The sequence below is a fragment of the Salvia miltiorrhiza genome, chromosome 4, assembly GCF_028751815.1.
Source record: "Salvia miltiorrhiza cultivar Shanhuang (shh) chromosome 4, IMPLAD_Smil_shh, whole genome shotgun sequence".
Taxonomy (NCBI): Eukaryota; Viridiplantae; Streptophyta; class Magnoliopsida; order Lamiales; family Lamiaceae; genus Salvia; species Salvia miltiorrhiza.
In genome coordinates this window covers 56,385,109-56,401,643 of record NC_080390.1, presented here as the reverse complement: position 1 = coordinate 56,401,643, position 16,535 = coordinate 56,385,109, and the positions used below count along the sequence as shown (strand labels likewise).

Sequence of the window (16,535 nt, the reverse complement as noted above, 5' to 3'; positions counted from 1 at the left end):
ATTAATGAAGATATGATAGAATAATATGAAACTTCCAAAAATGTATTTATGTTAGCAGCAGTGTTATTTTATAATTTAATTGGCCCACGCAAGTACCAGCAGGTAAAGTGTCACAGTCAACTTCAAAAGTGATTATTAGTATTTAAGAAAAGAAAGAATAGTTGTCAAAATCTAATTAACCTTTTCTTTCCTCGTTAATTTTTTATTCTTTAGAAAAAAAATAAAAAAATTCTGATGAGGGTATTTCGTTTCGTGATTGGTTGATGCTTGTGTTTTACTTGTTGTGTTAAAGGCCTTGAGGGGCAGAGCATTATTTATCACCTAACTCTGATGAGTGGATGCCTTGTTATTATCTCACAATTCCATGTGCGCTTTGCTTCTTTTTCTCTCTGTGCAACTCAATCAACTCCCTTTAACTTCAATTCAACTTCTTTGTTGTTTTTCTCTTTCTTTGCCATTATGTAAGTTGACATTCATTAAAGCTCAAGGCCAATCATGCTATTTCCAGGTTTGATGATTAAATGCTAGTAATACATTATCCGTGTCTTACTCCCTAACTTGATCCAGATTGGCTCTACTCTAGAAATAGCAATTCCACTCGGCAAATCTCTTGCTAAAGATGTTGAGTTTTCTTGGAAAGTTCACATCTTTGTTTATGCTTTAGAGCGGTAGCTAATGGGTTGGAGTTATAATTTTGATTTATCAAAGAAAACACACATCTTTCATCTCAAGGTGTGGGTTTTAGTGAGCATCTTCGTAGTGGTTGCTACTGTATTGCTGGTATGGCGTTGTAAGAAATGTAGGAAGAAGAATTCAGTTGTGATGATCCCAAGTGTATCGAGAGAGATGAAAGAAATAAGGGTAGAGGGCATCCATGATGTGGATTACTTAAATAAAGATTGTGATAAACTTTTGATGCATGATTCGAGCGCCGGTCTCCCTGAGCACTGGTTCACACTGAGGGATCTGGAGATGGCAACAAACAAGTTTTCAAAGGAAAATGTAATTGGGGAGGGTGGATATGGAATTGTTTATAGTGGCCAACTCATCAATGCTACTGTTGTAGCTGTGAAAAGACTTGTCAACAATTTGTAAGTCTTGTTAATTCTTCTTTCTTATATATTACTACTGTATCATATCATACATGGTGATTGTGATGCAGAGGACAGGCAGAGAAGGAATTTAGGGTGGAAGTTGAAGCCATCGGTCATGTAAGGCATAAAAACTTGGTCCGACTTTTGGGCTATTGTGTTGAAGGCACTCACAGGTAATGACACTAACATTAATTAATACTCGACTATATAGAAATCAAATTTGTAAGTGATGATGATCAGATTGCTGGTATACGAGTACGTGAACAACGGGAACCTTGATCAATGGCTTCATGGAGCTCGTGGGCAGCTTACATGGGAGGGACGAATGAAGATCCTGCTGGGCACAGCTAAGGGGTGAGTAGCTTAACTAATTCATTCTGTTTTGATTTGGCAATTAATTACTAGTGATTATTGCAGTCTTGCATATCTGCATGATGCAATTGAGCCCAAAGTGGTTCATCGAGACATTAAAGCAAGCAATATATTGATTGATGAGGATTTCAATGCTAAAATATCTGATTTTGGACTGGCCAAGTTGCTGGGTGCTGGAAAGACTCATATTGTAACAAGAGTTATGGGCACCTTTGGGTGAGTATCATTGCATCATTACTAATACTAATACAAATACAAATACAATAGTGATCAAGTTGCTTTGACAGATATGTTGCTCCAGAATATGCAAGCAGTGGGTTCCTAAACGAGAAGAGTGATGTGTATAGCTTTGGGGTTTTGCTTTTGGAGACGATAACCGGGAGAGATCCCATGGATGCTCATGAGAAGAACCTGGTGGACTGGCTCAAGATGATGGTCGCAGCCAAACAGGCAGACCAAGTAGTCGACCCCAATCTCCACGCCAGGCCGTCTACCTCTGCCCTTAAACGAGCTCTTTTGACTGCCTTGAGGTGTGTGGATCCCAATGCCCAACAAAGACCTACAATGACCCAGGTCGTCCGAATGCTCGACTCAAACCAATATCCAATACCAAGATACCCTCGTACCACCACATAGCATAACCCTTCTTTCTTTTATTACTTCAATCTATACTTTATACACTATTCTTCTTCTTCTAATAATAATCACATCAAACCATTTATATTCAAATCACTAGTCATGCTCATGCTGCTGCTCTGCTCACTCAAACCATTTATACTACAACACAGCCCTAACATTTATTGATGCACTCAACGTTTTCAATCATTTCATAATCCATTGAGTTATAGACAACATTATTATCGAATATGGTCCTCTAATTACACCAAAAATCAAATTACAACTATAAGATGACTCTTATTTTCAGTAAGAGAAACCGAAAAAATTAAATAAAACAATAATATTTGATCCATTAATAGAAAGTCGCAATCTGCCAACAAAAGAATGCTGACTATTTCTATATAATTCAACACTTGGTAGGAATGACTATCAAAAAGAAACAAAGTAGACTTCCCATAACAAAGAAAAGGAATTCACAAGTGGGTGTTCCTGTTGGAAGTATTTAGCAGAGGCTGGAGAGCTTTTACTACAATGCTCATGTTGGGGCGGAAATCTGCTTCATATTGCACACACAAGGCAGCAACTGCAGCCATCTGTTTTAAGCAAAGTATCATGGTCACATGATATACCATATAGACTTGGTTAAAATTTCAGATGGGATTCAAGTACAAATCCAGTTACTCACCTTTGCAACAGCCTTAGGCGGGTAATCCCCTCCGAGTCTACCATCCACACACTGGTCTACCTTGTCTTCACTTAGCTTTGGCGTTGCCTGGATTGCCAAATTAATCAGTTATGTATACGTCTGTGCATGTGTGTAAATTGCAAACTTAGTTCAAAAAATCAAGTCTTGATGTTGAGGATATAATGACATACCCATGTCACAAGACTCTGCTGTCCCCTCGGCAGTGTATGATCCACCGGTTTACGGCCAGTTAAGAGTTCGAGGAGTACCACGCCAAAACTGTAAACATCACTCTTGGAACTTAGCTGGCCAGTCATCGCATACCTACCACACAAAATAAAATGAACTTCTCAGGACTAAGATAATGGTTAATTACTTCCTCTTTTGAAGGTAGGAAGATATGTTTTCAAAGTTAATCTATTCATTCAACTACTAGTTAAAAAGTTCTATGGGCATACTCGGGGGCATGATAACCAAAAGTCCCAAGAACACGAGTGGAATGGAGACGGGCTGCTGTGTCAGGGGCTTGATTTGACAAGTCAAAATCTGCAATCTTAGCAACATCATCATCATAAAGTAAAACATTACTCGACTTGATGTCACGATGAATAATATGATGCTCTGCCTTCTCATGCAAGTATTCCAATCCTTTTGCGGCCCCAACAGCAATTTTAACTCTTTGGACCCATGATAGAACTGGCCCTCGCTGTGCCCCTTTGACGCCTTTCCGTCCTATAGTAACAGATAAAATTAGTTTCATACTCTTGAGTAAAATAAACTGAAATGACATAAGATACGAGACACTATAACACGTCAATATTATGAATATTCCCGCCAAAACCATGTATATGGGAGAAAGCTCATTCCTGAAAATACTCAAGACTATTTGATATTCATGCAAATGCCAATATAGATTAAAGAATAAACTGTAGCAAAATCTATATTAACACCACTTATATAGATATACGTAACGAAGATTTAATAAAGATCACAACACCCACTCAAAATAACAAAGGAAAACAGAAATGTAGATACCGTCTCTAACTATGTTTGATAAAAACAACTTTTCAAAGCAACTACCACGCCATTATCCGGGACTATCCTAGTGCAGATTAAGTTACTAATGAACTTTGAACGGAGGCCTAAAAAAACAGGGATACAAGGTTCAACCCACCATGAAGAATGTCATGTAAGGATCCGTTTGGAGCATACTCATAAGCCAGAACTCTTAGGCCACCCTCTACATTATAACCAAGTAGTTGAACCACATTTTCATGCTTTAGTCTCGACACCATAGAGACCTGCAAAACCATATTTTAGAAAATGCAACCAATTGGAGATCTGAACTATGTAAAGTTATGTTGATGAATACGGTGTTATGGTGAAACCTGTGCTAAAAATTCTTTGTCAGGCTGCTTGCTAGAGTCTAACTTTTTAATTGCTGCTGCCTGTCCATTTTTCAACACTCCATGATACACCCTGCCATAGGATCCTTCACCAATCAAAGACTTTGAACCAAAATTATCTGTAATATCCTTTAATTCATCTACTGGAATTGCAGGGACAGCTATAGGCTGCATATTAATAGTCTCTCTGTCCTTTGGTGTTGCTTCGGTGGCACGATAGCCTGCAGGATTGCCTAGAAGAAATTCTCAGGTAAGTTTGATAATGGTAACCATAAATTCGTAGTTTTTAGAGGGAACATATGATTTAACATTGACAACTTGCTGTGTTAATAGCAAACATAAGGAATTACTTCAGTATTTCAAGTAATCGGGTGATTATCAATAGTCAAAAGCCTGGATGGAAAATAGGAAGTTCACCTGCAGTGTGGGGTGTGGTGTATGGTCCATGACCAGCAACCTTCTGCATGTCATCATCCTCACAACAAGAGAAGCAACCCATTATGTTTTAGAGTTATGCTAAATATCTGCATTTGAAGAGAGTGGAAAAACTATTAGAAGACATCATAGGCCACCCTTGAGTAACAAAAATTATATTATGCGACTATAAGAGGGTAAGATAAAAGAAGGAATTCACTAGTAAGAGAAGGTGCCTAGGAGAAGCGAGATACGACAAATAAAGCTCTAGAAAGCATTTCGTATTACAAGCAAAGCCCCAATTAACATGGTGATTTTATCCACCTTTTAAGTGTCCAATCTTTAACAATAAAATCAATCAAATGTAGAAGAGAAGAACTCCGTGTAGTGCCTATCTTTTAAGGACCAAGTCATAACAAGATATCATTAAAGGATCATAGTATCTTTGATGTTGGGAAAAATAACTAGAGCACTTGTCAAAGCTTAAAGAATATAAATGTTGCAGACAGTAATGAGTAAAATGATGAACGAAAGACGCGAGCTTGGCGCTTATAGACAGACAATAAATGAGGTTAAGTAAATAACAAGCCCAGCTGCCCAAAGTCAATTCACAATAAAATGATGGACTAATCACACAAGAGAATCCCAAACAGAGAAACTGGAGGAGTTATGATTCATAAATTGAGAAGAGCAAGAAAAGGAAGAGAAAAGTCGGACCTTGTTGCAGTTCTGGGGAAAGTGAAAAAAGAATTCCGGCAAGAGGTGAGTATAAAGAAAGGGCAAAGCAAAGCGCGTAGGTTGTCTTGTAGAAGGAAAATGTAAGCGAGGCGAGACGAGAAGAGAATCATTCTTTCTTAATATGTAGTTGCGCTGTCGCCGTCTTTGACCAGTTTGCAGCTGTACAATAATGAAACCAACCTGTTAATTAAATCCTTTTCTTCTCTGACTTGGTTGGGATTAGGAATCTGACACAGATTCAGACACAAATAATCAGTTTTCAGTTGCTACGGAACAGGCCCAAGAAAAGGATTTTCAGTTGAATTGGGCCGACACGTAACAAAGGCCCAATAAGTGGCCCGATACGGACAAAGGCCCAATAGAAGGTACGACGGTTAAGGACTGTTTTAGCAGCTGGCGATCTCCGGCTACTCCGCTCTGCTTCTCTACCAAGTAAAGCGAGTAAGCCCTCTCGTATCATATACAGTAATTGATTTTGTAAAAGTTATCCTATGTCTGAATGATTATTGTTGGATTGCAGGTTCCTCCAATTCATGGTGGGAACAATCGAGCTGCAGCTCTTTCTCCTACCTAGACATTCTAAATCAAGGGCGGATTGGCCATTTTCCGCCACCAGATTCAAGTGAGTGTGAGTGTGAGTGTGAGTGTGATTGTGAGGTGAAACTTATTTGCAATAAATTTGACAGGAATAGGAATAGGAGCAAGTGGTGGTGGTGTGTTGGAAGTAGAAGCGCAGGCGATGGCGATGATAATTCAAATTCAAATGGGAGCACAAGCACAAGGCTTATTAGGAGTATCCAAGGTCTCCAGTTGAAGCTAATTGCAAGACTAAAGGAGCTAAGCAATAAGCTGCCTGCCAAAGTTTTCTCTTTCTTGGCGGGCTTCTACTGTTCCACCGCATTTGCGAGTGTGATAGGGCAAACCGGCGATTGGGATGTGTTATCAGCTGCTTTGGCTGTTGCTCTAGTCGAGGCTATGTACAAGTACAAGCCTAAGAGGAACTTCATCGTCATACTCAATTATTGCAAGGCTGGCCTTTCACTTGGCCTTTTCCTCGATTCATTCAAGTATTGAGGGTTGGTTTGCTTCTCTCTTTCCTCTTTTCCATATTCACTTCTTAACCCCACAATCTCATTCCAAGATAAACCAGTTACACTACTTCCCATTCCCTTCACTTCATTGCAACTTCCTTCCTCATAAAACAATTCTTGCTCTGCTTCTTTCCATGTAGATGATGTAGAACCAATTTCTTGTTGGCTAGATGGATATATTTGCTTTGATTAAGCTTTTCTTGCTGCAGAGCTCTAGGATCAAATTTCTTATGGCTATCTCATCTCACCATTGATGATACTCATATCATCAAGGCGAAGAAAATTGTGTTATAAGAATAGAGATGCTCCGGAGATGTTATTTGTGCAAGAGTTCATCTGCGGGGAGCTCATGAACTACTGATTTCTCTAGATGGTGTCAAGCTAGACTAGATAGATGCTAACTGGAGGCATTGAGGCAGAAACCGTGATGTGCTTGTAATGATGCTATGAGGAAAGAGTTTTCAACCAACAAAGAAAAGTTATGATGTCCAGATTCCATTGCCCAACATTCCATACTACTTTTATTATCTGGAGCAAGAAAAGCAGATGATGATTGTTTATTTTATTTACTCAACAGAATTACCACATATGTTGAGCCAAATCATTCAATGTAAAGAGAAGAGAGTTTTATCTCAGACAACCATCTTAAACTTGATCATTATTGAACTATTCTTCTCTCCTCTGTTTTTTCCATTCAGCAGGGTATCAGCCAGCCAGCCTCATCCAAATAACTATTCTCAATAACTCAAGTACTGGATATCAACCGAACACGATAGTTAACAAATATGCCCCTTTTGGGCTCACACATATATGAATTATCAATAAATACAACGCTTAGTGCTTTCTGTAAGTTATCAGGGTGAAGGATATCTGGGTATGTATATACAAAAACGGTACTAACAACAGATTTTCAAATAGCCGTCCTCGGTTCCTAGAAGAAAAAGGCGTGAAAAGGGTAGAATAGTAATTGCAGACAGCACCGATGCATTCTTTGATTCCCCATCTGCCATGTACACATGTTGAAGGCTAGCACGATACTGCCCATCCTGTTCCATTACATACAAATCATATCAAATCCAGCAATCCACAAAATACATCACCAGAGATAGATAGAGATTAGATTTACTTCATCGGCAGGGCTTTGTAAAGAAGAAAGACCGATTTTATTTCTACATATTGAAATTATGTTTTGCCCCCACACTGAGAAACTTGAAACCCCATCACTGTAACCTCTGAATACTCTCTGTTCTGCGCTCCAATTCCTATCAACATTGCAATAACTGTACCCATAAGCCAACAACATATCACTGTAAGCATCACAACTACTCAAGCTCAAGGATTACCTTCTCAAATCCCAAATTCGTAGAGTCTTGTCAAGAGAGCTGGAAACAAGCTGATGATCTGCAGTTGCAGCCAGCTGCAACCATTCAAAATTATCATGTCAAAACACTATTTTCTTATGCATTTGCATCCTAATACCGGTCATACCTTTGTCACGTATCCATCATGAGCCTGCCATGAAGCAATAATCTTTCCACATCTCAAGTCAAACAGCCTACAATAGCCAGTGCTGGATGCAGCTGCAATCCAGGATGGAGATGCCATACTTTCCTCAGGAGATGTTCTGACGGAGCTAGAGCAAATGGATGATATGAGGGGAGGGAAACCAGAATCAACAGATTCACTCCTCCATAGATGAAGTTTCTGACCTTGACTGACATCAATGAATCTGTTGGCCACAATAGTAATTTAGACAAAATTGTGCATACAAGGTCTATTTGTGGTCTTGCAAATTATTCAAGTACCTGAGAGATCCATTTCCAGTACCAACAATAAGTTTATCACTGAAATCCAGATAGTCCATCGTAGTGTAAGAGTTCCCATGAAAAGCAGAACTAAGCATTCCACTTGGTAATGGATTAAAATGAAGCATGTTGTCTTCATCTCTTTCTATCAATTGTGTGGAGGAGACCAAAGAGCGTTCAGAGAATATAGAAATTAGTTTTCCAGTTTGTCCATTCCATATATGTACTGTTCCATCACAAGAAGCTACACGCCCAGAGGATGCCAAATCAAAAATGTCATTTACAACCTGTCAAGGAATCAGCAGCAACATAGGCATAAGAATTTTCAACTAGCAAGTGTCTTTTAGGATTCGCATGGAGAATCAAAGCTGAAGGAGTTTATTAGTTGAAGCCACTCTGTAAGACCATGCAAACCACCAAACATATCACCAATTAACCATTATTCTAACCATTATGCAGTAAATATTGTGTAAAATCATAAGCAAAAATCACAAGAAAGCACATGCTGCAATCAATGTTAACTTAAGCAGTTAACGACAATGCAACCAATACCTTTTTACATTAAATTGGGCATAACAGAAAATTGTACGGAAAAGCAAGAGAACATAAAATGCACACACCATTTCTTGGCTAGGAAAGAAAATTGCAACTAGATGGAACCTGGGTGCATACAAGTTCATTTACTGTCTTTTATAAAGTGACGCAAAGGATACTAATTTATCAATTGTTCAGGCTTCGGTCGTGTTTTCATTTAATCTAAGGAATCCACACTACGGATTTCAGGTTATTTATTTTACAGACTTCAATAAGGAAAAGAAAGCATAAAGGGAAAGTTGTGAATGCACAGATTGAAGAATTCAATGCTGCATTCATAATACAAACTTAACCAATAGGTTACTGACACAAACCTCATCATGACCATTATAGCTTGACATGCAGTCCACCCTTGACAAGTCCCACTTCTGAATATTTCCTTTGAATCCTGGCCCAACTCCTGCTGTGAATACTGTACACTCATTCTGACAAACAGCAAAAGATCTCAGAGCTCCATGATGTGCACGGACAGACTGTATGATAGATGCTCTGATTTTCCATGGAAGTTCATCCTTTAGACCTCCAGCACGAGTTGCGAAATCAAGTCCATTCCAATCAGATGCAGGACTAGGGAACCAATACCAGGGTTCGTGCAATCCTACACTTGAAGTTGTTCCAAGCCTCTCTGCAGGATTCTGGTAAAACTCATACATACTTTTACTCGGTGTAAGGGTTTTGGTACTCTTTTTACCCTGTGACTGTGGTCTTGACCATCCAACCCCATTGAGTAAGAGTTTAGCGGATGTGTTTTCAGATGTTGAGCCCTTTTGAGATAGTCTTCTACCATTTAGGCTATCTGGAACACTTCGATAGGAATCCCCTGCATGTTCCCACTGAATAACAAAGGTCTAAGTGCAAATAACTGCAAGTTAATTTAGCAGCATTAGTGCGTCACAATCTGGCACTGTTTGTTGAGGAATTACCATACTGGTTTACTCTATTTTGAACAAGTAGATTACTATAAATTTAAATGTCTCTCTTCAGCTAGGTACACAATGTTTTCTGGCAATGGACACAAAATTTGGATTATATGGCTATTATGTTATTGACTTATTGTTAATTAGAAGACTACAAAGCTGGAGGTCAAGTAGCAGCAGAATATCACCAGAGAAGGGTAATATTAACATGAACGCCCAACATATTCAGCAATATGAATTTGGATAATAATTGGTTTTCCTTTTTCAGATATAATCCTAGGCGACAACAGACGCTCATTCGACATAGGGAATCACCATTAGCACATTAATGACCTTCAAGAGACGGCACTTGTAAACTATTTACAAAAAGAATTCAAAACAAATCCTATTGATCTTTGTCTTCTTCCTAAATTGCAGCCACAGAAGAGGCCTGGATACAGCTTGCATGAATCTTGGCACAGATTGCTATTTATTACAATGATGCGGTCAGAGTACTAATGAGAGTAGATGCCAATTTTCATGAATCACTAACCTTCCAGAACAAAAGTAATAAGAATAAAAGGTCATACCCTCCAATTATGATGTCGTAAAAGGAACTGCTCAATAAGCAACCATGTAGCACAACACTGGCGGAGTCTCTCTATTCCAAGTAGAGAAGCAAATTGAGGGTACAAAAGTAACCTGCCAACAGTCTCACTTTCTTATACTTGTATCTAATGCTTACGCATCTTTAATCAAAATTAGATTAGAAGGTGACAAAGACTAACACCAAGTCCATGCGGCTTTCAATGCAATCTTCCTCACCCACTTTCACTTTAGGCCCTGACATGTTCCCAATCAAATTTATGGAATATGTGTTCTTTTGCTGAGAAAAAGCAAACTCATCGAATAACTCCTTTAGTTTTGGCAGAACATGCAATGTAGTTGAATCTGGACCAATCTGCTGGCAAACTCTGATAAGACTCTTGGCAGCATTCTGCCAAACAAAGTGACTAGTAAGCTCATTGTTTGAAAATGCTACACTTTCAATACCTACTACTAATATAGAACAGCGCCACTAGTCATACACTGGATCAGCTGGATCGATATTGTTTTACGATTATGAAAAAATAGGATGAATTAATTGAATATGATGTTTATGAATAACTCAAACACAAGATTTAATGATAATAATAAGATTTGAGACCTTCTACCTCCAGCCTCTAAACTTGGGACAAAGCATCTAATTCATGCACGAAGGAGGAAATCAAGCATGTAAATATCCTTAATTTAAGACTGGCATTTGGCAAAGAGCCTTAAAGAGAAAAATGAGTGCACAGAAAAATCTACAAAACTTAGGGTGGTTCTCTTTGATGGAAAAAGGGTGGAAAACATATATTATTCCTTTTTTTTCACTCTTTTTGATAGCCATCGGCCTCGGGCTGTCTACAAGCGTGGCTCGATAGCTGTCGTAAAATATTAGGACTGCTTTTATGATATTTATATTTCTTACTCCCTCCTTAAAACAAGTCCTACGGGGAGGTCAGCACATGTTTTAAGAAAAGTTCGTTGTGTATTTAGCCAGTGGAGAAAGAATCCCACAAATTAAAAAAAGTGGAGAAAGTTAGTAAAAGAAAAGGCCCCCACAAATTAAAAGATGGTGGGTCCATGAATGACAATATGTTTTTTATATGTGGGAATCTTAAGGGTAATAGTTAGTGAGAATATTTCCGAAAAAGGGTGGGGTTAGGACATGTTTTCGTGGACGGAGGGAGTATTGTTTGTTCACGAATAAGTTAGTAGAGGTTTTGGGTTTTAATTGAGCCAGGCCCACGTCTGCATGGGCTAAGGGTTAGAGTTAATTCTCATCTTAGGATTTCATATTCTATTTCAGTTCATCTTTTCTCATTCAATCACCTCTGCTCTCACTTCTCACATGTTCTGTATGGCAGATAATTTTCCCCCGGTAGGATGGGGAAAGAAAATTTCGGGCAGCCCCTTTTCTCTCATTTTCGCTTAAATTCATTACAATATTATCATGGGGTAGTTGTGTGATAATATTTTCCCATGTTTTCCTTCCTACAGAACATTAGATAAAATAATTAAAAAAAAAAAAAAAAAAAGTTGTGTGATTAACTTTTCCCACCTTTTCTTATCCCTCACTCATGATAAATTTACAACAAAAGAGAACACGCCCCTAGGCTAAACATCTCAATGATATTTTTTACAATGAATGGAGCTCCTTCTGCTCTTTAATTTGTTGAACAGTCCCTCTCTGTTATAGGGCAAGAAAACATATTAAATGTACGAGGAAACACACTCAGTCACTCACAAACAGGAAAGTAAAAAGGGGAAATTCTTTAAATAATCCTTGAAGAGTGCGAATGACAGGGCAATAAAATAAAACAAAATAACTTATCATAATATTCAAGCTTTAAGAATACAACCACTCTGGGTCTTGTACAAGTACAATAGAAGAGTACCTGATGCACCTGGATCCCAATGTCTCTGTGCATGATAATCTTAACATGGGGGCAATCTTTGTCCTGTATGAGTTTGAAGTTCACTTTGGTTACACTGCTTCAGTCTATGCAGAAAATACGCAATTGAAAAGTTGTACCTCGATCAGCTCCTTAACAATCGTCTCAGTTGTCAATACAGGAACAAGACCATCTAGTGCTGTCAGACAATCTATCAAGGCGGATGAACCCCAACTCTGAATGGGTTCAGGTTTACTAACATTCAAAGTACAGATACAAGAATTGACGACAGTATTTAACAATGGCAGGATTTGTTTCACGATAAACTTTTCCCCAATAAGTCCACCTAAAGATCAAGAGAAACTACTTTGTAACTTGACCACATATTTGGAAACAATAAGTTTAGCATCCGAATATCAGGAACATACCAATTCTAATCAACACATCAATTCCATCATTGCATATTCCTTTTCCAAAAGAGAGCATTAGAGGCAAAATTGTCTGCGACAATTAAATAACAGTATGCAGTACATAAATACATGGAGTAGATTTTAATCATTCAAGGATAGATTTGGGTAAACAATATACATAACTAGACACCAAACCTGATGAACTGTAACTGGCACACCAAGCTCTTCGCTAGACCCAATCAGTAGAACAGAAGCTGCAGAAGTTGAACTTCTATGAGGAGCAATGCACAAATTTGATATAATAAGCTGGTGTATTAGCTCAAAGTATGCTTGTTTCCCTATCCTATTCCACAGCTCCTGCATAAATGAGCCTTGAAGCAGAGAAACCTTCAAATGTGAATATCCTGTGCCCTAAAAGAAAACACCATGAAATTAGAACCAGAAGAACTGAAAACAGATGGACAAAAGTGCTGGTACAACTTGCCTGCAGAACTCTCTGGACAGATGGCACAACAAATTTCATCACTGCTTCTGACTTCAGACATTTCAGGAATTCTGTCAGCAGCACATAAGCCCATTCGGCTTCGGCATCTGAAGCAGAAGCTATTACGAGGGGTACGCAATAAGGAGCACACATCTCAGCACCAAAAGCTCCCATTCTTTTCAGAGCTCCTCGTTTTGCAAATGTTGCAGCATATTGAAGACGCAAATCATTTCTTGAGAGAATGTGAAATGCGGCTAAAAAGTAGTAGGATGACTTCACTGATTTTGGGAAATAAGGAGACTCGAGAAGGCATTTGACAGAAGTCCTCCTAAGAAAGTAAAACAGAAGGAAACAGTTTAACTAAAAGAGGACTGCTAGCAAATTTCTAGTCTTTATTGTTGAAGCCATATATACACAGATTTTTATTTATTTATGTGTGTTTGGTTGGCTTTTATTTATTTATTTTATTATTATTAATTTTTTGGGTGTGTGTGTGGGGGGGGGGGGGGGGCAGGAGAAGGGATGCCAACTTACCTGTTCCAATTTTTCTGAATGCACGCTTCAACAACAACTTTCATATGATGGGGGAGATCTTGCATTGAACTTGGTAGGAAACCACTATCTAAGTATGAAGCTAATGAAGTCGGACCAAAAAGTGGCTTCCCCATATGAAGTTCTGCTAAAATACATCCAACGGCAAATATATCATCTGCAGCTCTTTTGGAGGTTATCTTGGAAGAGCACGTTTGCCTCCAAAGCATTAGTTCTTGATATCCGATTGAGTCAACATCCCCCTCAATATTCTCAAGAAGAGAATTTGAGTCAATAGTTGATTTCTGACAGTAGTTCCTTGTAGAGTCAGGTTTTCTAGGTGATACGTTTCCAGCAATATCCGCCAAAAGTTCGTTTTCACTGGTGTCATTCTTCGAATAGTCGCTAGAATGAACATTATAACAAGGATCTAAATGCCATGATTTCTCACAGAACGAAGTTGCTTCTTCCAATTTATTTAAATGATTAGTCTTAATAAGTAAATCCCCACCCTCAACACAGTCAACTTTTGAATGACCATTGTTGTTGTGATGAGTTTTCTCTCGAGCACTTTGACGTGGAGGGTGAGGTTGACTAAAAAGCTGGCGGCGGCCTGTAGACCTTGGTACAAAGGAAGTTGATGCTGGCAACATCACATTCTTAGCAGCAACGGCAGCATCACCAGACATTTTGTAGCCAAAGGTGATGTCAATCCATTGGTGTATTTGGAAGGAGACTCGTTTGCTCTCAAGAGCATCTCGATGCAGCTTAATGAACTCCTCTGAAGTGCCTGCCCATGAAGGCACAGCCAAATCGGGCATACCAGAATGCAGAGAGTTAAATATGTGTGGATCACAATAAAATTCAGGAATACATTCATCAGGTGTCCACTGGTATAGTCTTTGCATATTAGAGGGGTACTCATTGGGTTCATAAACTGAACGGACAGCTAGTCTTAAAACACTCAAAGGCAACCTCCTGGCTTTATAACTGCAAACAGCCAGTTCAGAAAGGCACTCATCAGACACATGATGAGGCATTTCAGATGTTGAGTAAGTGAAATCCAACTGTTCATCACCTTTTGCCAAGCGCCACTTGCTCTTGCTAAGATCTCTCCAACCAGCATTGCTATTTTCATCAGGTTTGACACTAAAATCCATAACCCAAGGCATGACTGTGTAAAATGTGTGGTCACCCCACCTCCTTCCTGCTAATCTGTTTAAAACGAGAAGATACTCAAAATTGCTCAGCTCACCTTTCCACCAGCTATAGAAACAAGATTTCCAATTATCAGAATTTGAGAGACTTAAATCAGCATAAAGGGTATGAGAAGAACAGCCTTCGAAACAACGACCACCAGCTGAAGGATGAGGAGACTCGTCACTTGGATCCACCGTAGAATTCAGCAGCTGTTTCTCAGCAATTTGCAACCAACACCAAGATGTATCAGTCAGCAGAATGTTGGAAGGGCGTAAATTCCCATGAGCAATGCCTAAACCATGCATGTAAGATAGTGCTGAAAGCAGCTGGTAGATAAGAAATCGCACGTGCCAATCGGATTGTAAGGCAGCAGGGCTGTAGTGCATAATGTTTTCAAGGGTAAATGGTGTTTTTGGAAGCACCAGACAAATATTTGTAGGTGACTTTAGCATTCCCAAAATTGGACAAATGTTTGGATGCCTTATGCAGCCAGGAAAGCCATTCTCCTTAAATGATGGCAGCCCCAGCAGACTGAGAAAGTTTGCACTGTCTCGTCCCGCAGATTTTCCCTCTATAAGAAGACACAGTGAATGCAAAAGCTGATCTTCTAATGAGCCAGATGAGAAACTTGAAGCAAGTTCTTCGAATAACTCAAAGGATATACGGCCAACACGAGCAGTTGGAGCCAATGAAGTGATTACCCTCGAGCAAGAAAACCTAGTGGAAATTTTGCATGATTCACAACCATCAAGGAATACGGTTCTGCCACCATCGGAGAAATGCCGACATTCAGTTGATGCAGTATCTAAAGCAGAAGTGTTATCACTAGAAATTCCGACACTGACCTCTGCTTGAACTTGCTTCATAGTAGACGACTCCGCGATGTCTCCGGCTTTACCATCACCACCTTCAAGTGCACAAAATTCATCACTGCAAAGCATACATACAATTGGTAAGCAAAATAAGTCCACCCATTCACATGGAAAACATTTACCAAGCCATCATTTAACATAACGCGATCATATGAAAAAATGCATCCGCACGAAAAATTGAATAGAGGCGAAAAATGCAAGATGCATGAAGAAGATTGAGTATGCCACAAAAAGAGTAAGGTAACATACACGTATCTTGCGAAGCAATCGCGCGGGCGATAAGGCACATAATTGAAAACGAATTGCTGCGGCGTGACTTGGTCGGAATTGGAGACCTGCATTCGATAAATACAGTTGTCACTCATCACATGTCATAGCAAAGGCCACATATAGTTAGTAACCCGAGGAAGAAACCTGAACGACAGCCTCTGAGCCAAAGGGGAGCGGACAGTCGGAGACGCCGTGGACGAAGGTGACTCTGCCGGAAAAATCGGCTTCAATACGCCGTTGAAGGCACTCCAAACACATTTTTGCCGCACTATCCATTTTTCAGATCAAAATTTGTATCTATCAACTGCTCTCCACCAAAACTCAAACTTTGATAAGTTTTATTAGATCTTACTTCACATTGAGTCAGGCACAGGCTCCGCTCAACTGATGATGGTATAGACAGAGTCGAGGCGGAAATAAAAGAGAGCAAATATTAAATGGGCCTAAGGGTGTCCGGTCCAGTAAAGGTTAAGAGTGGGCTTGCGCAAATAACGACAGGTCCAAAATGAAGACCACAGGATAAGAGGAAGAGAGAGGGTTTTAGAGTCCACAGTTGTTCTAATCTTCTCATCAGC

The 16,535-nt window shown here is 39.3% G+C and overlaps 4 protein-coding genes across 6 annotated transcripts; 2 read left to right on the top strand and 2 right to left on the bottom strand.

The window, feature by feature from the left end:
* Positions 1-16: 16 nt before the first annotated feature.
* Positions 17-2,189, top strand: LOC131021067 (probable receptor-like protein kinase At2g42960). Its single transcript, XM_057950147.1, has 5 exons — positions 17-1,091; positions 1,163-1,267; positions 1,335-1,448; positions 1,512-1,682; positions 1,754-2,189. Exons 1-5 carry the CDS (start codon positions 676-678, stop codon positions 2,100-2,102), a joined length of 1,155 nt encoding a protein of 384 aa, XP_057806130.1. The 5' UTR covers positions 17-675; the 3' UTR covers positions 2,103-2,189.
* Positions 2,190-2,409: 220 nt separating this feature from the next.
* On the bottom strand, positions 2,410-5,472 carry LOC131021068 (pto-interacting protein 1). The gene is made up of 8 exons (XM_057950148.1): positions 5,307-5,472; positions 4,593-4,699; positions 4,158-4,408; positions 3,944-4,070; positions 3,228-3,501; positions 2,961-3,093; positions 2,770-2,856; positions 2,410-2,677 (listed from the first exon to the last, which is right to left on the bottom strand). The coding sequence occupies exons 2-8, from the start codon at positions 4,672-4,674 to the stop codon at positions 2,558-2,560; spliced, it is 1,074 nt and encodes a 357-aa protein (XP_057806131.1). The 5' UTR covers positions 4,675-4,699; positions 5,307-5,472; the 3' UTR covers positions 2,410-2,557.
* A 162-nt stretch (positions 5,473-5,634) lies between these two features.
* Positions 5,635-7,087, top strand: LOC131021071 (uncharacterized protein ycf20-like). Of its 3 annotated transcripts, none has more exons than XR_009100831.1 (3): positions 5,635-5,768; positions 5,848-6,403; positions 6,628-7,087. XR_009100831.1 is itself a non-coding variant. In XM_057950150.1 (3 exons), exons 2-3 carry the CDS (start codon positions 5,861-5,863, stop codon positions 6,399-6,401), a joined length of 477 nt encoding a protein of 158 aa, XP_057806133.1. In that variant the 5' UTR covers positions 5,732-5,768; positions 5,848-5,860; the 3' UTR covers positions 6,402-7,087. The 3 variants fall into 3 exon arrangements, 2 of the variants coding, with proteins under 2 accessions (XP_057806133.1, XP_057806134.1); XM_057950150.1 differs by having other exon boundaries at positions 5,732-5,768; positions 5,848-5,949; positions 6,014-7,087; XM_057950151.1 differs by lacking the exon at positions 5,635-5,768 and having other exon boundaries at positions 5,811-5,949; positions 6,014-7,087.
* A 53-nt stretch (positions 7,088-7,140) lies between these two features.
* On the bottom strand, positions 7,141-16,237 carry LOC131021063 (protein GFS12). The gene is made up of 16 exons (XM_057950141.1): positions 16,105-16,237; positions 15,940-16,025; positions 13,622-15,748; positions 13,088-13,415; positions 12,799-13,014; positions 12,622-12,694; positions 12,334-12,539; positions 12,197-12,259; positions 10,502-10,710; positions 10,304-10,415; positions 9,132-9,650; positions 8,224-8,510; positions 7,907-8,147; positions 7,762-7,835; positions 7,545-7,680; positions 7,141-7,464 (listed from the first exon to the last, which is right to left on the bottom strand). Exons 1-16 carry the CDS (start codon positions 16,234-16,236, stop codon positions 7,315-7,317), a joined length of 4,959 nt encoding a protein of 1,652 aa, XP_057806124.1. The 5' UTR covers position 16,237; the 3' UTR covers positions 7,141-7,314.
* Between the last annotated feature and the right edge of the window lie 298 nt (positions 16,238-16,535).